The sequence below is a fragment of the Sander lucioperca genome, chromosome 1 (assembly GCF_008315115.2).
Source record: "Sander lucioperca isolate FBNREF2018 chromosome 1, SLUC_FBN_1.2, whole genome shotgun sequence".
Classification (NCBI taxonomy): Eukaryota; Metazoa; Chordata; class Actinopteri; order Perciformes; family Percidae; genus Sander; species Sander lucioperca.
In genome coordinates this window covers 25,890,431-25,913,736 of record NC_050173.1, presented here as the reverse complement: position 1 = coordinate 25,913,736, position 23,306 = coordinate 25,890,431, and the positions used below count along the sequence as shown (strand labels likewise).

The window sequence follows — 23,306 nt, the reverse complement described above, 5'->3', positions numbered from 1 at the left end:
TGAATTCAGCCCCTTTTCCATGAAGCAATAAGGATAAGTTCAGTAGTAGGATAGCAACACAAACATATATATTTTTTCATAAAAGATTACCTTTGGAAGCACATCCTCAGATTTTAAAGACAGACAATGTTTGAAGGAAATTTAACTAAAAAGGTAATCTTTAATGGCCCTAAACAAATGTGTGTTTTATTTTTTAATTAAACCAGCTTGGGTTAACATTTCTAAGATAAAAGAATGACAACACAGACAGACACATAAAATGATGCAAGGATCAAATAATGGTAAATGCTTTGATGTTGACTCTTGGTATAAAACACCTCACTCTCAAAAAAGTTAGAGGGGAACCCACAGCGTTTAAAATGGTCATCATTGTAAGAGGTCAGTACTCTAAACCAACCTTTACGATTTTATAGACACATTCACATTCAGCATTTAACTTGAGAGTACACACTTTCTTCAGTTTTCAACTCTGTCTTCTTCCTTCCTCTTATAGGTTTTTTTCCAGAGAAATGCAACGCAGCGTAGTTCAGATCAAGTCCATCTTCAGTCTGTGCAGCAAATAAAAGGCTGATTGTATTAATGTTGTTAAATGGTGCTGTGAGTAATTATGTTCATGAAATACCAACAAATGTCATTTGGTATTGTTACTTACAATATCATGTACTGATTGTCTTGAGTTGTCATGTCTTGCTTGGGAAGAGGCGCTTTCTATTCCTAATGATAAAAGAAAACAGAAATCTTATATACTGAATCTAAGTTTTCAATAAAGTTCCTCAGCTGGCAACAGGTTTTAATTAATAAAACGAAATGAATAAAATTGAAAACTATCCTTCGTTAATGACATTGTATAAAAGGTAAAGCTTAACGTGACACAAAATGTCTGCTGATGCATTAATTTATTCATAATGTGCGAAAATAACTGACTTCTACTGATATCTATTATTTAATCCAACAACATGAAGTTGAGGTTTGTCATGTCCTGTCTGTTACACTTTCTACACTATATAAACTTTTTAAGTAAGACCATCGGCAAATTAAAATTTCTGACTCATTCAACACAACTTACCTTTAAATTGTGAACATACTGGTGTTGAAGTTCGGTAACAGATGAAAACAATGTTTCCAGTCATAGAAATGACCAAGCAGACTGTTGCTATCACCAGCACAATAAATTCAGCACTTGCTGTTCGCTCTAGATAACAAAGTAAAAAACGTATCAGTGAAGATGTTATTAACATGTTTTGAATATCATCTCCAGTGTTGAACACAGAATCCTACCGATTTGCAGTTTAGTTCCATTTCCAAATAATATCTCCCCACATATGGCCACAGCACAGTAGTAAGTCCCAGTATCAGAGGAGCTGACGTTCTTAGAGAAGTGATAAACACAACTCTTCTGAGTGTCAGATCTCTTGTCACATTCATTATGTCTTCTTCCTTCAGTGTAGATGATGTCCGGATAAGATTTATTCGATCCGGCTCTGAACCAGAACACACTGTCATCTCCTGGACACGTCTTGTTCCCAGAGTCGGAGAAGACTGAACACTGGAGAGTCACAGAGTCTCCTGGACGGACTGGATCAGATACTGTCGGCCACTGAACAACAGTGTAGTTTGATGTCCTCTGAGTGTTTCCTGCGTCATACAAAACTGTGTTAAAAGGATTTCCAAGCACATTTTGAAAGTCAAAGTAGAATTTAAGTATATCTCCAATGCAACTTTAGTAGTTTGACATGATACTCTGCTGAAATGTAGCAAATTTGGAGCCCTTTTAGTCCAGTACATGTGTTCTCAGAGTAAAATACGGTTGTTGAAACATTGATTGGACCTACGGGACTCATTGACAATCAACCTATTCTGTCGTTTAGATATGAGGATGTGTTGGACAAAACACAGGAACATGTTTAGTGTTAAGTGGTTGAAAAGATTATTTTGTCAAATAATTAAGACAACACATACACAGCGACTATCAGGTACTCACAAACATTTGGAAATAATTAGATGACCTGTGTCTGTATATTTAATTGGATTGACATGGGAAGTTTTTAGATTTTTTCAAAACAGGCTTGTGATCCTTAAACATTACCACAGTGAAGGTTTGGATCAGTGTCTGAGGCATTTTCCAAACTCTATAAAAGTAGATCATAATTACCTTTTATTAACAAATATGTCCCACTCCATACAGGACTTGTATACCGCAACGTGGATGTACAGTGATACATTCCCTCATCTTCTTGGATTGTCCTCAGAATGGTCAGGTTGCTAAAATTGTTATCATTGTTCATTTCAAATCTTGATTCAGAAAACTCTGGTGCATAAGCAGGTTTTGTAGATGTACGCATTGTCACAATTAATTTCAGAGTTTCCCCGGCACTCTGCTTGTACCAGTCGAGCTGTGGACGGTCAGTCTCCTTATAATGGAGAGCACACGTAAAGGTTGCAGATTCACCAAGTCGAACTGTGGTAACTGGAACTAGCGAATCTAAAATAAATGAAAACATACAATACATGAAAAAATAAATGACAATTAGTGTATGATGTATAACATTTATCATGCAAAACCTCCATATGCAGTAGCTAGTTGGCATGCACATTCTTAACTGAATACTTGCACAGAATAAAATAGCACTTACATCCTTGATGAAGAACAAGCAGTGTAACCCATAACAGGATCATCTTGACATTGGGTCTTGTTAGAATAATTGTTGGCATTTCAGTGAGAAAAGGGGTGATGTCACAGGGCCATGATAATGTATGTCACACTGTCAAATGCATCTGATTGGTTATCACAGAATAAATATTCAAAAGTGCACTTCCTGTCACATTGGTCTCATCCTGGCCTTTGAGAAGCATTTCACCACATTCTTCTCTTCACACACTTCCAATAAATGTTAAAGACAGCGGATTGCCTTCGCAGTTTTTACTGGATATTAGACAACAAATTCCATGATAGGTACAACAAATCAAAAAATGATGACATTCCATTAAAATGTGTTGGACCAAAGGTATTGTAAAATGTGTAAAAAGGAAACTGGATTTACAAAAGCATAGACTAGCTGTCAAATGAGTTACATTGTGCTTCATGTCAGAAAACAAAGCATCACCAGCAAGGTTACTATAGTTTTGCACTTTTCATTAGTTTTTTATTTTTATTTAGTGTTTTTGTTTTCAAATTCAGTTTAGTTTTAATTCGTTTTTAAAGCGTTTTTGCTAGTTTAGTTTTTCTGTTTTGAAAATGCTTAGTTTTAGTGTAAGTTTTAGTTTAGTTTTTATTAGTTTTAGTTAATAATTAGTTTTTTGTAATATATATGTAATATATATACAGTATATATGAGTGACTTTGCTTACTGTTGCAACAACCACAGGATTTTTTCTTGATCTTCTTGATTGAATAAATGAGAAAGGCTATAACAATCAGACTTATAGCCAAGGCAGCACCTAACAGACAAAGAACTGTATGGTCCTTCTGCGAGTCCTGCATGTTGACTGCTGACACAATATGAAAAGTTAACAATTAGTGAAAGTGTAATTAAAGGGGTGATAGAATGATTATATAGGGTATTTCACACTGTTCCTTAAGGTCTCCTAATAGGGTATGTAACATTGGTTGGGCTGAAAATGACCCGGTTGCTATTCTATGGGTCCCAATTAGAGTTTAGATTCTCGGTCCGAGCCCAAGCCCGACCCGTTATTTTCCGCCACTATCCTCGGGCCGGGCCAGGCCCGGGCCGGACCCTTGATCAAGCAATTTTTTTTTTTTTTTATCCATTAGCCTACCTTATTAGCCTAATTGTGTGGGGAGAAAGCTATGCCATAATCAGAAATATTATAAATATATATATAGGCTATATAAAAGTAACAGATGTGTACAAAAGTTAGGCTGCAGTTACAAAATGCAGCACGTGTCATGCGCAGAGTCTCCTCCTCTCGCACACATCACACCGGGCCTGCTGTGCTGTATTGTGTATCTTTAGTGCAACATGGAGCTTGAAGATGTAAAGAAAAAAAGAAAAACAGGAGAATTACCTTTGAGCAAGTGTGGAGGAAAGTCGGAGGTATGGAAGCAGTTTAAACAAGTCGTGGGCAGTGACAACAATATGTTGTTCATCATTGTTTCTTTTTTTTACGTTTCTTCATTCAGATCCATTTGCGATCCGTTCCATTCTGAATAAACAAACAGCGCAGTTTACAGGCTTCGTCCTTGTTGCATTATTCATTAAGATAATTCTAAACAGATTTCTGCAGTTCAAACAACTCTGAATTTTATGTTAAAAAAGTGTCGGGTTTGAATTGGGCTCGGGCCCATAATTACAGTTAATGTGTCGAGCCGGGCCGGTCTCGGACACAACGTGCTCGGGCTCGGGTAGGGTCGGGCTTGATTTTTTGGGCCAGATCTAAGCTCTAGTCCCAATGCATCCCTGTGTTTTGGCCCTATTTGGAACGAGAGCTTTTCTTCCAAATATGGTATGCTCATGAATATTTTTGGTTCACTTTGGTTGAGCGAACCACATACACATAAAGTGGAGACGAGACAGCAGGTCTCATATTTCAGACACTGCAATGTTATACTTTGTTCGTTACTACTAAATTACTAAATTCACTTCTGAGACTTTTTTATGCAAGAAATCAACTATGTAAAGGTCAAATATGTGCCGTTTTATGAAAATTGATGGCTAATTGCAAACTTTGTCCAACTGTGTGTCGGAGTTCATGAGCTCCGTGAAAGCGGCTGGTGCTGCCTGGGTTACTACCTCGTCGCCCGGCCTGTCCTTTCACAGACCCCAGGTACACTTTCAGCATAACTATAGTATATTTATAGTTTGAATTTCATCACAACATGTATATCACAGCTACCCTAAGGTCTTATAAAGCTAACACTTTTGTCCAATTTCAATTTAAAGCATTTTTGTGAATTTGAGGGGTCTCGTTAGGAGGAGTTGCTAGCTAGGCTATGTGTCCCATTCAATTCTATGGGAAAAGATCGCTGCTACACTTTCGGCATAACTATAGTATATTTACACTTTGAATTTCGTCACGGCATGTATATCACAGCTACCCTAAGGTCTTACAAAGCTTAGCTAATTCTTTTGTCCGATTTCAATTTAATGCATCTTTCTGAATTTCAGAGGTCTCCTTAGGAGGAGGCTAGCTAGCTCTCATTGATAGAGCTCCATCCAGCTCACCGCGGGCTCTATCAATGAGACTCGTGGACAAGAGATGTTTATTTCCCCGATTGTTTGTTTAAATAACTCAACACACATATCCATTATAAGATTAACTGGAACCTGTGGTAAGAGATTGCGGGCGTAACAAGCTTGCTGACCGCGCTCTCACTTACACACACCGGCCATTTAGCAGGAAGAGGGGAGGGAGAGCAGCGACTGCAGGCCCTGGAGCTCCATCAGGGCCTCTGCATTTGGTAGTCCAGTAAATCAGAAACGGTGACTTTGCACGGGTATGGAGTGTTGCGGGCTGCCGGCCGTGACGGAGCTCCATCTAGCTCACAGCGGGCCGGGGTCACGTTAGCCTGCCCAGTTACTGAACTCCGACACACAGTCGGACAAAATTTGCAATTAGCCATCAATTTTCGTAAAACGGCCTATATTTGACCTATACATAGTTGATTTCTCAAATAAAAAAGTCTCAGAAGTGAATTTAGTGAAGAAATAGCAGACGAACAATGTATACAATTTCTGAGATCTGCGCGACCTATTCAGAAGACTACCTGATCTCAGATCAGTGGTGTAGCCTTTGTAAATGGTGGGGCGTGACAAAGGTAGAGACTAGAGCCAAATAAGGAGATTTGTTGAGATTTGCCCGTTTTCAGAGGCAGTTTCAAATTGTGAGATTTGCAGAGGAAAGAGGTGTCAATGGGATTTTGAGGTTCTATGTTTACCCACCAAACTGACTGTCCTAATTCAACTATGACAAGGTAAAATAGGTTTTACATTCTATCACCCCTTTAAGAGTAATTCATACATATTTAATGATGTGGTACTTGACCTTAATTGAACACACACACATTCTAATTATCTTATTACATATAAATATGATGCAGTTACCTTCAGTTTTGAGTTTTGATCCGTTTTCAGAAAATATCTCCCCACATGTGACCACAGCACAGTAATAAATAATAAGTAATAAGTCCCATTCATCAGCCATCAGAGGAGCTAACGTTCTTAAAGAAGTTGTAGATACATTTATTTGTCGAGAGTCCCTCTGGATTCTTTTCATGTTCTTCAAAACTGTTTCCTTGAGTGGCCTCATTTATAAAACTGCGTAGTTTCTATTCTGAAAGATTTCGGCCACCAAAAAGTCAGAATTTCCGTACGCAAAAACAATATTCTGATTTATACACCTTGCAGCGCTGTTATGGGTCAGCTGGTTCCCCCTTTCTGTTTGTGTGTTCTCTCCCCTTTTTCCCTATGTGTCTGTCTGTGTTGGTTTCCACCTGGAGGTTGCTGGAGGCATGTCAAGGAATGTAGGTCAAGGGGCGTGGCCGTTCTTCTCTGCACAACTACCTGCTCAGCTGCAGCTCATTCCATGATTCAACCCAGCAGTATATATACCCGGGCTGATCACCTCTTTGGTGCTAGTTTGTTACAACAACCCATGTGGTAACTTGGCTCTGTGTCACATGTCAAACCTGAAGTATTCTATACTTTGTGCTCAAACTTACCTTTGTGTCCTCCATCTAGATTCCGCTCTAGACCTGCTGCCTTCCCCGCTGTTCCTGTTGTGCTCCCAGCTCACACTATCCAGTCTCGTCTTCCACGCTTGGATTCCCTCTGAGTATTTGTGTGTACTCAACTCTGCCTGCTCGTCTCATGCCCTGGACCCACCTGGATTCTCTGGATTCTCCTCTCCGGACCTGCCCTGGAGTCTTCCTGCCCTGACTCCACCGTCATTGCTTCCTTTAAGTACTATCTGTATATTAAAAACTCTGTTAAAACTGAACTGAGCTTCCTGTGTGTTTATCTCTGCGTTTTGGGTCAGAACTGAACCTTAACAGAATGAACTGGCCATGGACCCTGCAGAGATATCACACGTGGTTAAGGAAGATGGCTTCCAACGAGCCATACAGACACAAGGAGTTTTGTGAGGGCAACATGACCAGATGATTCGCACGTTGCTGGAGAACAATCAGCAATTAATTAATCAGGTCACCCAGCTGACTTCTCAAGTTGCTAATTTGTCCACTTCCAGTTCACCGCCTCTCTCTGCTCCTCCGCTTCCCTCTTCTCACTCTGTTTCTCCAGACATGGACTCGGCTCCGTCTCCCCGGGAACCCCCTGTGACTTCACCTGAGCCATTCACTGGAGAGTTAAACAAGTGCCGTGGATTCCTGCTTCAATGTGGATTGTTTTTTCAGCAAAAGCCACTGTCTTTTGCTTCTGAGTCGTGGGTTACTTAGGGGGAGAGTGTTGGTCTGGGCAGAGGCTGTGTGTACTAATCAACAAATTGCTGGATTAACCTTTGCTGATTTCTCCTCAAGATTAAAGACTGTTTTTGACCACCCTGATCATTCTGGAAACGCGTCAAAAAGACTGTTAAATCTCAGACAGGGTACGGACAGCGTGGCTGAGTACTCCATCGGATTTTGGACTCTAGCAGCAGATTCCAAATGGAATGAGGAGGCACTTAAAGGAGCTTTTTTGAACGGTTTGAACGATTCTGTCAAAGATGAACTAGCTGTTCGGGACGAACCTAATGACTTGCACTGTCTTGTTTCCCTAGCTATAAAAATTGACAGCAGACTCCAGTAGAGGTGACGGGAGAGGAGTGGCTGCACATACATCTCTGGTCGGGTCTCTGCGCCACCAACCCCCTGGACCTCACCTCCCTTGGGACGGCTGTCTGCTACACCTGTCGCCGTCGTTAGGGTTGAGGAGGAGCCCATGCAATTGGGTCGGACTCGGCTTACCCCAGCTGAACGGTCGAGACGGCTCCAGGCGAGTGAGTGCCTGTACTGTGGAGATCCCTCCCATTTTCGCGCAAAATGTCCAGTACGGCCAAAAGACAAGGCTCGTTAGTGAGTGTGGGTGTACTAGCGAGCCCTATTTCTGAGTCTGAACCCACAGTTCCCCGTCTGCAACTCCCTGCGACTCTGCAACTAGGCACTCTGTCTCTACCTGTTTCCGCCCTTATCGACTCTGGAGCGGAGGGTAACTTCATTGATCTCAATCTGGTTAGGCAAGCTGACATTCCCATTAAACCACTGCTATCCCCCCTCAGTGTTACAGCTATAAATAGTCACATCCTAGCTGAAGTCACCCATCAATGTTAATTGATGTTACAATTAATGTTAACAATTAATGTTGTGTCAGTTTCCTCCTCCCCACTCATCCTCGGTTTTCCCTGGCTCACTCTCCATAATCCCCAGATTGATTGGCACCACAAAACTATACACAGTTGGAGCAGCCATTGTCACTCCCTTTGTCTCGGTTCAGCTATTCCTCCTGCTGTGAGAATCCCTACAACCCCTGAAAAACCTCCCGTCTGTCCCTGAGGAATACCGGGATTTGGCTGAGGTATTCAGTAAATAGAGGGCATTGTCTTTGCCACCCCATAGACCATATGACTGTGCTATTGAGTTGTTTCCAGGGGCCCCCTTACCATCGAGCCGCCTCTACAACCTTTCCAGGTTTGAAAGGGAGGCAATGGAGAAATACATTGGTGACTCTCTGGCTGCAGGCATCATGCGCCCCTCGTCGTCTCCCGTTGGGGTGGGGTTTTTCTTCGTGGACAAGAAGGCTAAGATCCTACACCCCTGCATTGACTTTTGTGGGTTGAACAAAATCACTGTTAAAAATAAATATCCCTTGCCTCTAATAAACTCTGCTTTTGAACCCCTTCAGGGAGCCACGTTTTTTTCAAAACTCGACCTGCGCAACGCCTACCACCTTGTCAGGATCCGACAAGGTGACGAGTGGAAGACGGCATTCAACACCCTCTGGGCCACTTCGAGTACCTGGTAATGTCTTTCGGGCTCACCAATGCACCGGCGGTTTTCCAAGCAATGGTGAATGATGTTTTGAGAGACTTTTTGAATGGTTTTGTTTTTGTCTATCTCAACGACATTCTGATTTTTTTTTTCCAAGTCCCCTGATGAACATGTGTCCCACGTTTGTTTAGTCCTCCAACGCCAATTGAATGTGAAAGCTGAAAAATGCGAGTTCCACTGACAGTCAGTTCCCTTCCTCGGGTTCATTATTGAGAGTGGGGCGGGTTTCAGCGGACCCTGAAAAGATTAAAGCGGTAACAGAGTGGCCCACGCCCCAGACACGCAAACAGTTACAACGCTCGTTCTGGGCTTTGCAAATTTTTACCATAGATTTATCTAATTGATCTATTCTGTCTAACTGAAACCTGGCTGGGCCATGAAGATTATGTCAGTCTAAATGAAGCCACTCCTCCCACTCATATTAATACTCAAATTCCTAGAGGCTCAGGCCGAGGAGGGGGAGTTGCAGCCATATTTGACTCAAACCTGTTAATTAATCCTAAACCTAAACTAAATTATAACTCTTTTGAAAATCTCGTTCTTAACCTTCAGCATCCAACATGGAAAACAGTACAGCCAATTATATTTGTTGTTGTCTACCGAGCACCAGGTCCATATTGTGAATTTTTATTGGAATTCTCAGAGTTTTTATCATGTGTAGTCCTAAAATCAGACAAAGTACTTATTGTAGGTGATTTTAATATCCATGTGGACGTTGACAGCAATAGCCTTAGTACTGCTTTCAACTCACTACTAGATTCAATTGGTTTCAGTCAGAGTGTGCACGAGGCCACGCACTGTTTTAACCACACCCTTGACCTTGTGCTGGCATATGGCATCAAAATTGAAGACGTAATAGTATTCCCGCAAAATCCTTTATTATCAGACCACTTCTTAATAACTTTCGAATTCTTACTACCCGATTATACGAAATTAGATAAAAGCTTCTACGCTAGAAGCCTATCTGACAGTGCTATAGCTAAATTTAAGGAAGATATTCCAACAGCACTAAACTCATTAACGTGCCGTAATATAACAGAGGATCTTTATGTAAACTTTAGTCCCTCTCAAATTGATCATTTCGTAGACGATGCTACGGCCTGCCTACGGACGACTTTAGACTCTGTTGCTCCCCTTAAAAAGAAGACGATGAAGCAAAGGAAACTAGCACCTTGGTATAACTCCCAAACTCGTAAATTAAAGCAAATCTCGCGCAAACTTGAAAGTAAATGGCGTTCCACCAAACTGGAAGAATCTCGTTTAGACTGGCAAGACAGTCTGAAAACCTATAGGAAGACCCTAAGAAAGGCCAGATCAGACTACTATTCATCACTAATAGAGGAAAATAAGAACAACCCAAGGTTTCTTTTCAGCACTGTAGCCAGGCTGACAGATAGCCACAGCTCTATTGAGCCATCTATTCCTATAGCTCTGAGTAGTGATGACTTCATGAGTTTCTTTAACGATAAAATTATAACAATTAGAGATACTATTCATCACCTCTTTCCCCCAACCTCTAATGGGTCACCTTTAACTGACAGACTGCTAGAAAGAACGACTAGACCTGACATATACTTAGATTGCTTTTATCCTATAAACCCTCAACAATTAATGCTAAAGGTCTCTTCAGCTAAGCCATCTACCTGTCTCTTGGACCCCATCCCAACAAGGCTACTTAAAGAAGCGTTACCCATGGTTAACACTTCATTGCTAGATATAATAAATATGTCTTTATTGACAGGTTATGTACCGCAGTCATTTAAAGTAGCTGTGATAAAACCTCTACTGAAAAAACCCACCCTCGATCCTGAGGTCTTAGCCAACTATAGACCTATATCTAACCTTCCCTTTCTCTCCAAGATCCTTGAGAAAGTAGTCGCTAATCAGTTATGTGATTTTCTACATAGCAATAGCTTATTTGAGGACTTTCAGTCAGGATTTAGAAAGCATCATAGCACAGAGACGGCACTGGTGAAAATCACTAACGATCTTCTAACTGCATCAGACAAAGGACTTGTCTCCGTACTTGTCTTATTAGATCTTAGTGCTGCATTCGATACTATTGACCATACCATCCTCTTACAGAGACTGGAACATTTAGTTGGCATTAAAGGAATCGCACTAAACTGGTTTGAGTCCTACTTCTCTGATCGATCGCAATTTGTTAATGTTAACAATAAACCCTCCAATTACGTTAAAATTAACCATGGCGTTCCTCAAGGCTCAGTGCTTGGACCAATTCTATTCTCCTTATATATGCTTCCTCTAGGCAATATTATTAGGAAACACTCAATTAACTTTCACTGTTATGCGGATGACACCCAATTATATCTGTCAATCAAGCCAGACGAAACCAGCCAGCTAGCTAAACTTCAAGCTTGCATTAAAGATATAAAATCATGGATGGCCTACAATTTCCTGATGTTAAACTCAAACAAAACCGAAGTTATTGTCCTGGGCTCCAAACCCCTACGAACCTCATTAGCCGAAGATATAATTACTCTGGATGGCATTGCCCTGGCCTCAAGTACTACTGTCAGAAATCTAGGAGTTATTTTTGATCAGGATCTATCCTTTAACGCCCATCTAAAACACACCTCTAGAACAGCCTTTTTTCACCTTCGTAACATTGCTAAAATTAGGAACATCCTATCTCAAAACGATGCAGAAAAACTAGTCCATGCATTCGTTACTTCCAGGCTGGACTACTGTAATTCCTTATTATCAGGATGCTCAAATAAGTCCGTTAGGACTCTCCAGCTGATCCAGAATGCTGCAGCGCGTGTTCTGACAAGACCTAAGAAAAGAGATCATATTTCTCCTGTATTAGCTTCTCTCCATTGGCTTCCTGTAAAATCCAGGATTGAATTTAAAATCCTTCTTCTGACCTATAAAGCTCTAAATGGTCAAGCTCCTTCATATCTTGAGGACCTCTTAGTACCTTATTGTCCCACTAGAGCACTACGCTCCCAGAATGCAGAGTTACTTGTGGTTCCTAGAGTCTCTAAAAGTAGAATGGGAGGCAGAGCCTTCAGCTATCAGGCTCCTCTCCTGTGGAACCAGCTCCCAATCTGGGTTCGGGGGGCAGACACCGTCGCTACATTTAAGACTAAACTGAAAACTCTCCTCTTTGATAAAGCTTATAGTTAGGGAGTGAGGAGTTGCAGTGAACGCCTAGACCGGCGGGGCAGGGTGTATAGCTGCAGACACAGCACCCCTGCTTTTCTCTGCTTCTCTTTACAGTCATCAGATTTACCTATCGTATAATCAATAATATAGTGCCTCTCCTAGTTATGCTGTTATAATTCTAGACTGCCGAGGAAGTTCCTTCTTATGACACGCTCTTTTCTTTTGTTTCCTTTTATGCACATCCTGTCTCAGAAGTGCTTGTTACTCACCTAGCTCTGGGGAGTTTACTCCCCAGAGTCCTTATGTTTCTTCTTCGCCCAGAACATCGCCTCGGATTAGGGCGACACCAAGACCTGGGTCTTGGGTGCAGCTGTGGCTATGGACCTGCTACACCCTGCTACGCTCTGCGATTCCCTGCAATGCCCGGCTACGTCCTGCTGCATCCACCGCGTCCACCCATGCTCTGCTGTGCCACGCTACATCCTGTACCGTCATAACCCCAACCGTCAGACACCGCCCACCAAGAGTCTAGGTCTGCCGAGGTTTCTTCCTAAAAGGGAGTTTTTCCTCGCCACTGTCGCAATAGCCACTGCTAATGCTTGCTCTTGGGGGAACTATTGGAATTGCTGGGGCTTTATAGAGTGTGGTCTAGACCTACTCTATCTGTAAAGTGTCTCGAGATAACTCTTGTTATGATTTGATACTATAAATAAAATTGAATTGAATTGAATTGAATTTATCAAGGGTTTTAGTCAGGTGGTCGCTCCCCTTACCAAACTCACGTCGCCCAAAGTCCCCTACCTCTGCTCACCTGAGGCTGACCAAGCTATGAGTGTTTTGAAAGGACTGTTTTCCACCTCCCCAGTGCTTATTCATCCTGACACTTCACTACCGTTTGTTGTTGAGGTGGACGCCTCTGACTCTGGGGTGGGAGCCGTTCTCTCCCAACGCTCCCCCACAGACCAGAAGCTCCATCATTGTGCCTTTTTCTCCAAAAAGTTGTCTCCAGCTGAGAGAAATTATGCCGTGGGAAACCGGGAGTTGCTGGCAGTGAAAGTGGTGCTGGAGGAATGGCGGCACTGGTTGGATAGGGCAGAGCAGCCTTTTGTGGTCTAGACCGATCACAAAAATTTGGCCTACATCCAGTCTACCAGGAGACTCAACTCTCGCCAGGCTAGATGGTCCCTATTCTTCAGCAGGTTTGACTTTACTTTAACTTACCGTCCTGGATCGCGCAATGTTAAACCTGATGCTTTGTCTCGCCAGTTCACTGACACTGAGAAGACCAGTGAGCCTGAAGCTGTCCTGCCCTTTACCTTCTTGGTGGCTGCTGTACGGTGGGAGATTGAATCCCTTGTCAAGACGGCCCAAGGTTCGGATCCAGGGCCGGGAGATGGACCACCTGATCGGCTCTATGTTCCTGCCTCGGTACGGTCGCAAGTTTTAGAGTGGGTCCACACGTCCTGCTTTGCCTGTCATCCTGGAATGTTCCATACCCTGACGCTGCTTAGACATTTTTGGTGGCCATCAGTGGCGGCAGATGTCCGAGCTTACGTGGCAGCGTGTACCATCTGTGCTCGGGGGAAGGCCTCTCACCAGTCTCCCTCGGGTCTCCTGCAACCTCTCCCGGTGCTGAGTCGCCCCTGGTCCCATGTCGCTCTGCATTTTGTTTTACGGGTCTTCCGAAATCTGAAAGTAATGATACAATACTTACCATCGTGGACAGATTCTCTAAATCTGCTCACTGTGTAGCATTACCAAAATTACTGACTGCCAGTGAGACAGCGGACCTCTTTGTCCAACATGTATTACGTCCCCATGGAATACCTGTGGACATCGTTTCTGATAGAGGCCCACAGTTTATTTCACGTGTTTGGAAAGAGTTCTGTTCTGCTCTTGGCGCTTCTGTTAGCCTGTCCTCAGGTTTCCATCCGCAGTCCAACGGCCAGACGGAGAGGGCCAATCAGGACCTGGAAGCATCCCTTCGCTGCGTGGCTGCTCAACATCCTTTCACTTGGGCTATGTATCTCCCATGGATTGAGTACGCAATATGTACACAATTCTTTGACCACTTCTGCCACCGGCCTTTATCCGTTCGAGGTGTCCCAGGGATACTAACCTCCTCTGTTCTCAGCGCAGGAGAGAGAATTGGCGGTCCCCTCGGTTCAGGAGAACCTATGCCGATGCCATACGGTTTGGTGCGACGTCCGTGAGGCACTGCTTCGGACCACAGAGCGGAACAAGAAAGTGGCGGATAGGCACCAGAACCCTGCACCCCCATTCCAGCCAGGACAGGAGGTTTGGCTCTCCTACAGGAATATCCCGCTGCGAGTCCCGAAAATTGTTGCCTCGGTATTTGGGTCCATTCGTCATCGAGTCCATCATTAACCCCTCTGCTGTTCGGTTAAAGCTGCCGCAGGCCATGAAGAGCCATCCCACTTTCCATGTGTCCCAACTGAAACCTGTGGCTTCAAGCCCTTTGTGCCCACCTACAGATCCCCCACCTCCTGAACGTATCATAGACGACCATCCAGCCTACACGGTCCAGAGTCTCTTGGACGTCCGGCGGCGGGGTAGGGGGCTCCAATACCTAGTGGATTGGGAGGGTTATGGCCCAGAGGAGAGGTCTTGGATTCCCAGAAGGTTTATTCTGGACCCACAGTTACTGAAGGACTTTCACCGGGAACATCCTGACAAACCTCGACCTAGCGGGCGCCAGGTGGCGCCCAGTGAGGGTGGGGGTACTGTTATGGGTCAGCTGGTTCCCCCTTTCCGTTTGTGTGTTCTCTTTCCTTTTTCCCTATGTGTCTGTCTGTGTTGGTTTCCACCTGGAGGTTGCTGGAGGCGTGTCAAGGTCAGTCAAGGGGCGTGGCCGTTCTTCTCTGCACAACTACCTGCTCAGCTGCAGCTCATTCCATGATTCAACCCAGCAGTATATATACCCGGGCAGAACTGTATAGTAACGAGGTAGAACTACTTCACTACTCTACTTAAGTACTAAAAGGCTGTATCTGTACTCTACTGGAGTATTATTTTTTTCTCCTACTTCCACTTTTACTTGAGTACATATTTTCGATGAATGAAATACTTTTACTCCAATACATTTTTTATGTGCTGCATCTGTAACGGTGTTAAAAATACACTTTATTAATTCTAACTTCCAATTTATGTTTAATTTAATTTTATTCATTATTTAATGATTTGTTGGGTATTTGTGAATTTTATCTTATTGAGTTTAATTTATTTATCATATTGCTATTGTTTCCGGCGGAGATGTTGTTGCCGCACTGTGCCTCTATTGTACCTCCTGAGTTGCCGTAGCTTCCGTCTCCTCCTCACAATACCGTCTTGTATTGCTGAGGTAAGCAGCGTGTAAAATGCTGTTGCGCTATTTTATGTTTATGTTATGTTTTCTTTGAAAATAGTGTTGTGACCCTTCACTATTTAGTGCCTCAAAGCTAATACGATATTAAGTAGAGTCTGTTTAGTGCCGTTTTTAAGGTTAAATATAAGTTTTAATGATGCTTTGTTTGACTTTTTTCTTTTCGCACCATTTTCACGCTGTTTCTGTGCAGTGTGAATAACGGAGGCTCTGCAGCCCAGTTTGAGTGTGTAAATTCTGTTATTTAATGTTTAGAAGCAGAGGTGCAGATACAGAGGAAAGAGTAGACCAGAAGCCAATTAATGTAATATTGTCTTCTGCAGGTATGTGTATTTCTTTGTTAGACATTATACTCTTTCTGTTATCTGTGCAGTCACCCAAACCCACGTACTGTTTAACCCACTGAAACTGTTATAAAAAAATATAAAACGTTGGTTCTCATGTTTGTCACATAGACTATTATTTATATTAGTTATAATTCAAGTAATGTTTTCCCAGAATATTCTAACTCTGTTGGCTAGCAATGTGCATACTGAGAGTTGAGTGAGATGCTATACTGTGATGGATTTTTGTGTATGTATGGTAGAAAATGAGATCACCCAGACAATACCGTATTGTATTGCTGAGATGCAGATACAGAGAAAACAGTAGACCAGAAGCCAATTAATGTAATTATTATTGTCTTCTGCAGAGAAAATAAAATTTGGGAAAACCGTCAGCTGAGGTTGTCTGTCTTCACACCCTCACCACATCGGTTACACATCGTGAATTCCTCACGCTACGGAGACTGTGTAGGTTACAGTGTGTGTAGATCATGTCGTGTTTCTTTTCATTACGGTTGCCCGTTCAGAAGTCAGAGACAATGTTTGTACTCTTTCTATTTAGCTATTGTTGCAGCAGATTAAGCTATTCCTGAGTTGTTTCAGTCTGCAATGAGTACTGAATGTTAACCGTTTTACCCTGTGATTTGAAGCTGCTAGTTTATCTGTATTTTGTATTTTTGTACTTTTACTTTCAGTACTTGAGTAGTACATTTTAAAATAAACTACTTGCAATACTTAAGTACAAAAAATTTTGAATACTAAACGAGCACTTCAACTTCTACTCAAGTCACTTTTTTGATAGAGCACTTGTACTTTTACTCAAGTATGGGTCTCTAGTACTTTATACACGTCTGTACCCGGGCTGATCACCTCTTCGGCGCCAGTTTGTTACAACAACCCATGTGGTAACTTGGCTCTGTGTCACATGTCAAACCTGAAGTATTCTTTACTTTGTGCTCAAACTTACCTTTGTGTCCTCCATCTAGCAGCCTACAAAACCTTGGGAGCGTTACGCACGATCACACACCTGGTCAAAAGGTTGCGGAAAACTGGGCACATTTTTACACATGGAAATTCTTTATAAATCCTGACTTTTGCGGGGAATGTTGCGACGGCAAATTTCACCCTGCTTCACGCAACTTCTTCATAACAGGTTTTATAAATGAGGCCCCTTGAGGATAATTAAAACCTGGGCCACATTGATGTGATCCAGCTCTGAAACAGAACACACTTTGTTCTTCTGGACACGTCTTGTTCTCAGAGTCCGAGAGGACTGAACACTGCAGAGTCACTGAGTCTCCTGGACTGACTGGATCAGATTGAGGGACAGCAGTGGGATCAGGTTCTGGTCCTGGAAAATTTAATGAAGTATAAAACTTCAAACATTGATTTTCAAACAAAAGACAACTGTCACCATACTTTTTAAGAATAAATCTGTAATGAAATTAAGGAATGCATTTACCTTCAACTCTCAGGTCTGCTCCTTTCAAAAATGTGTTTTGTTGATGTATTTGCATACAGTAGTAAACTGCAGTATCACTTAGCCTTGCTTTTGCAATACGCAGAACAAATGTTCTGGGCTCCTCTGTGGCCGTAATGCGAGGATCACTCTCAAAGCTAAATGTTTTTCCTAAGACTTTAAGAAATTCTCTAGAAACGAGCCTGATCCAAAACAAGCTTCCCGTAGACTTGCGAGTACAAGTCAGTCTCACATCGCCTCCCACACCAACAGTTCTGTTCTCAAAGATCTGATCATCTGTGCATCCTGAAAATATACTTTACATTAACAATGGAGAAATAGTTTAAAAAGGTTAAACTTTATTACTGTAAGATAATAACAATACTTTAAACATACATCTGGAGTCAATCTGATATTTTTAACATATACTTACGCCCCACTCTGAGCATCAGCAGTAAATAAACCACAATCATCATTTCCAGGTTATTCCACTTGAGACTGCTGTAATCTATACATCAAGTGGGAGGGAACAGTTTCAGGGCAATTTGATTGGCCCCTCATTATGTTGGAGTTTACCACCCCAGTGGAAATAAAATGAACCATATTTCCAACCCAAACACATGAAACAACAGCATGCGTTGGTTTCATGTTTCATGGTGGGTTTCTATAACTGACACAGAGTAAACACAACAGATGATTTGATCTTAATGTGAACTACAGTTATCCAAAAAACGAAAAGCAAAGAAACCATATAATACAATACAATACAATACATTCTTGAGTTGTACATCTTTAGTATTTCATTGGGCTTGTAGCCTGATTTCCAGAAACCCTGAAATAGACAGCACCTGCTATTATTTCTGTGATTTATAGGGTGTTGTTCTGTCTTAACTCTTATTTTGATTAATTCTGCAAACCCAAGATTACGTTCAGTGATGATATTTTCAAACGTTCAATGCGCTCTTTTTATTTATTTTATTTTCACAGTATGGTTATGTTGTGATTGAGGTTGAGCAACTAAAACTACTTGGTTTATGAAATATTGGCAAAAAAACAATGATGAAAGTCAGGATTAACATATGCTAATATGCGATTGGATGCCACCTCTACAGTAGCAGAAAACAGTGACCTGCTTCGGGAAAAAACTTTGATGAGACCTGTGAGAGTCAACAATGAGCAGAAAGATGCTGAAACCCTCTGAAGAGCTGAGGGGAGCAGCAGGGTCAGGTGTTGACTGTGGTTTTGTTTTCGCATGCAGCCTCTCTCACATACAGTTAGTCCAATGTGAATATATTGACCATATAAAAAAAATTTAAAAATGTATTTGTGACAGTAATACAGAGGCAGTCTGACTGTGAATGTAGTCTCAAATAGCCAGACCTAACGCAGACAGAGAGGGGGAGTGCTGTTACACCATCCTACCACTATACCTGCTAAATTCCTACTCAATGAGGTAAAAGGCTGGAGCAGACATTTTGATTCAACTGACCTGCATGTTTTGATTTGAAGTAGGGAATCCATGTAAACCTGGGAGGAAATAAAATAATATTGGATTTGAACCCCAAACCGTGTCGTTAGACAGCATGATATTTTTCTTTTTTTTAATAAAAAGGAAGCTTTTTACAGTGACAGGAACATCTGACAAGTTAATGTAGTCCAGTACACCTCAAACACGAGACGTTACCAAAATAGAGTGGGGGTTTCTAGCACAAAACATTTGTCAGACCGCTGCGTTGTGGTTCTATTTCGTTTCTACTGACCGCCAGAGGCGGTGCTTTCAGCACCTGGATATCCATCGCACGCATGTGCAGGTCGAGTGTTTGTATCAACAAAGTCACCTGTGACCTGGGTGACGTATGCCCTGTGTATGCACAAAGGGAAGGCCCACCCAGGAAGTGACCTCTTGCATCTTCTCGCGTTGGTAAGCAGGTTTTCGAGTTTCAAACAGGGTTTGGCGTCGCTGGGAGTCTTGTTACCCAAACGGGTTGGAGCTGTGAATTCCAATTCCTCCAAAAGACTGCGACTAGCCACCTTGACACGATTGCACTCATTACATAAGGTAAGACCAATTTTTGTGAAGGAGTTAACGTTGTGTTACGGCCACGCCGCTTGGCCGGCTTGTAGTCAGCTGTGTCGGTGTTCACGCCGTTCCTGAGAAGGGCGAAGATACGGGGAGAGTCCCTCCCGCAAACATTCTTTTTTTGTAACGGAATGCAGTAGTGGTCTCGCTTTGACTGCGTTCGTTCAAATTCTCCCGGTCAGTAAAGAGCATCGGAGGTTTGTTTTTGTTTTGTCAGTTGTTGGGTACGCGCTCATAAGTTAATGGTGCGGTGAGTATCATTTACTAGTTATTGTTATTATTGTAGTTGTTAACACTGTTGGGCTGCTGGCCATTTAGGCTCAGCTTTTTTCTTTGTTAAGACACTATAGCGTCAGATAAGGTTGGCGTCGGCGGCGCGTGCTCGTAGCGTAGCCACCCCGTAATTGAGTTGTTTAAGAAGCGGCCTTTTTGCCGCTGCTCTGGTTAAATAGGTCTTCCTTTGTTTGACAATCGTGGTGCATGAGTGTGCTCGCTCGGACGCCTCTCGACCGCTCCGCATATCCCGTTTCACGGCAAAAGGAGATACTCTGTTTTTGACATTCATTGCTGCACTGGAGTGTGTTCGCTCCAGACGGTGCTACGTTATATAGTGGCATTAAGTTATTTTCGCCTTAAGACAGCAGGGATTGTCTACATTGTAGCGTCACTGTCAACAGTAACTGCACCTGGGACAGTGTGACACGCTAACTGAGTTGGCGTGCATGAATTGTGCGTGCCTAAGCCTGGCGGTGCGGTCAGCCAGACTGGCTCAGCTAGGGAGGACCACTGGGGCTCAGCGGCCTCCGTCACACATGGACAGTCCTCCACCCCCAAGTCCTCACAAGCGTAGACGGACTGAGAAATGTGAAAATCCTGGTACAGCCAAACGTAAAAAGGTTGCCCTGTCACAAAAAGTGGACAGTTTGACGTCTGAATTTGCACAGATTAAGGCTCTCCTTCAGACATTACAGCCTTCAGGGGCAGGGGCAGGTAGTGGTCTCGCTACAGTCAAACGACGGTCACCACCGCCTCCAGTATTATCACCGGCATTCGAAAGCCAGGAGGACGATGTCCTCTCCACTAGGGCTTCGGAGAGCTTAACTCTTGGCCAAGTGGAGTATGTAGAGGAGGTGGGTGATGATGGGGCAGGCCAGGCCTTCAGCTGCTCTCGTCCTGGCTCTCGGGAAACAGGCAGTGATAGGGAAGGCTCAGAGAGCAGCCAGACATTGGTCAGGCCTGTTTTGAAGGTGGCACTAGCGCGCCTTGGGTTAGATGAGGCACCGGTCATAGTACCTCCTCAGAGTGCATTTTTTAAGATGCCTCCTCAGTCAACAGCTCTCTGTGTCCCACCATCAGCTCCATACATTGAGGAGCTTCAAAGGTGCTGGGCAGACCCCAGACGTCTCTCTCACCTTCCGAGTGACTGTAGGGCATTGGCGAACATGGTGGATGCGTCCAGCTACGGACTAGGCAATATGCCCAATGTAGAGCCGGCTGTTGCGGCCCTTGTGCTGTCACCTGATGAAGCACTCAGGCCCAACGCTCGCTGTCCCCGGCTGCAGTGCCGCTTGACTGATGATTCCATCGTCAGGAGCTATGACACGGCGGCACGTATGGGATGTATTGGAAATTCTATGTCCCACCTCATCCTAGCCCTGTCCCAGTCACTACAGGACTCAGATGCAGACCCGTCTATTCAGAGGTTAAGTGATGCCTCCCTGCAGGAATTTGCCTACATGAGCAGGGAGCTAGGACGGCTTATGTCCTCACTGACCCTCGCTCGACGCCAGATATGGCTGGCCCAGTCTCCGCTTTCGGAGCCATGCAGAAGGGCACTCTGTTCCCTTCCGGTTGTTCCTGGGGAACTGTTTGGCCCTGCAGCACAACAGGCTCTGGAGCGTAGTGTACAGGTTACACAAGCAAGACGGCAGTTTGCAAGTCTGCGCCGTGAAACCCCAGTGGACAGAGGCCCTGTTCATCCAGAATTGCAACAGTACCACAGCCAGCTGTCCAGCAGGTGACACGACGCTCTGGACGATTTCAGCAGCCTGATCCTGCCCAGCCCCCTCGCTTTCCACAACGGGGCCAGACCTCTGCCCGCCGCCCCTCCAGGCATCGGAGGGGACGGGGGGGTAGACAATGATCACACAGTCGTGGCGGTCGGACGCTTCACCAGCCAGCAGCTCAGATGCTGGGAAGCGTTAACATCAGACCCCTGGGTTGTGACGACCCTGTCCCAGGGTTACACCATACAATTCCGACATTGACCGCCAGGATTTCGTGGGGTCAAGATGACCGTGGTCAAGGATCCGACCAAGGTCCTGGCCCTACGCCAGGACATCTGGGCTCTCCTGGAGAAGGGAGCCATCGAGCCGTTAGACACGCATACACAGAACGGTGGCTTCTACTCCACGTACTTCGTCATACCAAAAAAAGATGGGGGCCTCCACCCCATACTGGACTTGAGGCCTCTCAACGACCATCTCAAGGTACTAAGATTTCACATGTTGCGTACTGTAGAGGTCTTACAGGGCATTCGACAGAACGACTGGTTCACTACCATCGATCTGAAGGATGCGTATTTTCATGTCCCCATTGCACTTCACCACAGGCAGTTTCTTCGCTTCGCGTTCGAGGGAAGGGCGTATCAGTTCCATGTGCTCCCATTTGGGAGCTAGCTCCACCCCAAGCCCAGGGCATGCATATTTTCCCTTACCTGGACGACTGGCTCGTATGTTCCCAGTCGGAGGCAGACACCCTCAGAGATTCTGCGTTGCTAATATCCCATATTACCAGGGTAGGGCTGACGGTAAATTACAAAAACAGCTCCCTGGTCCCCAGTCAGCAGATAGGATTCCTCGGTATCCAGCTGGACTCCCAGGCAATGAGGGCTGTTCCCTCTCAGCGACGGACCAGCAGTATCTGCCAGGTAGTCAGGCACTTCAGGGGAGGCAGAGCTCTGACTCTCAGAACGTTGCAGAGACTGTTGGGGATGCTCGCAGCAGTCTCCTCTGTGGTCCCACTGGGCCTCCTGTCATTGAGACCCCTCCAAATCTGGGTGAACAGCCTTGGTTTACATCCCACTCACCACAGACACAAGCTGGTCAGGGTCACTGCCAGCTGTCTGAGACATTTACAACCCTGGAGGACGGAAACGTATCTCGTTCAGGGTGTCCCCTTAGGGTCTATACCTTCCCGAAGAAAAGTAGTGACTACAGACGCTTCCCTAGAGGGGTGGGGTGCTGTATGGCAATGTCGGACAGTCAGAGGCCAATGGAATCTTTGGCAGCAGGGGCAGCACATAAATGTGTTGGAGTTACATGCGGTTCTGCTTGCCCTACAGCATTTCCTCCCAGCGCTGGTAGGGAGGCATGTACTTGTCAGAACAGACAATATGTCGGTGGTCTACCACATCAACCACCAGGGGAGCACCAAAGCCATGCAGTCCATGGGATTGATTCGGCAGCTTTTGCTGTGGGCTCACCCTCGCCTGCTGAGCCTGAGGGCAATGTACTTACAAGACACACAGAACGGTGTTCCAGATCTCCTGTCCCGCCAGTGCCCCCATCCAGGAGAATGGAGACTTCACCCAGAGGTTGTACAAGCCATCTGGCACAGGTACGGCATGGCGGAAGTGGATCTTTTTGCCTCCCAGGCAACGACACACTGCCCCCTCTGGTTTTCTTTCGGGGAACTGAGTACCCTAGGACAGGATGCTCTGGCACACGCATGGCCCATGCAGCTGCTGTACGCTTTCCCGCCTCTGCCATTAATATTGCCAACACTGGACAGGGTGTCTGCAGCGGGACACGAGATATTGCTAATAGCCCCCAGATGGCCAGGAAGAGTATGGTTTCCAGTGTTACACCAACTTCTACAGGGAGAGCTTTGGTGCCTTCCGGTGCGAAGGGATCTCCTCGCACAGTTGG

At 44.3% G+C, this 23,306-nt stretch overlaps 3 protein-coding genes across 3 annotated transcripts in view; 1 reads left to right on the top strand and 2 right to left on the bottom strand.

Annotated features, from left to right (window-relative positions):
• Positions 1-23,306, bottom strand: part of LOC116052262 — a 113,484-nt gene that overhangs the window by 63,686 nt on the left and 26,492 nt on the right. The gene's annotated exons all lie outside the window — the stretch shown is intronic.
• LOC116052505 overlaps positions 1-23,306 on the top strand; it is a 58,796-nt gene that overhangs the window by 22,406 nt on the left and 13,084 nt on the right. The window lies entirely within an intron of this gene.
• LOC116052500 (signal-regulatory protein beta-2-like) lies at positions 237-2,718 on the bottom strand. Its single transcript, XM_031303256.2, has 6 exons — positions 2,634-2,718; positions 2,153-2,482; positions 1,279-1,635; positions 1,067-1,192; positions 653-714; positions 237-548 (listed from the first exon to the last, which is right to left on the bottom strand). Exons 1-6 carry the CDS (start codon positions 2,710-2,712, stop codon positions 426-428), a joined length of 1,077 nt encoding a protein of 358 aa, XP_031159116.2. The 5' UTR covers positions 2,713-2,718; the 3' UTR covers positions 237-425.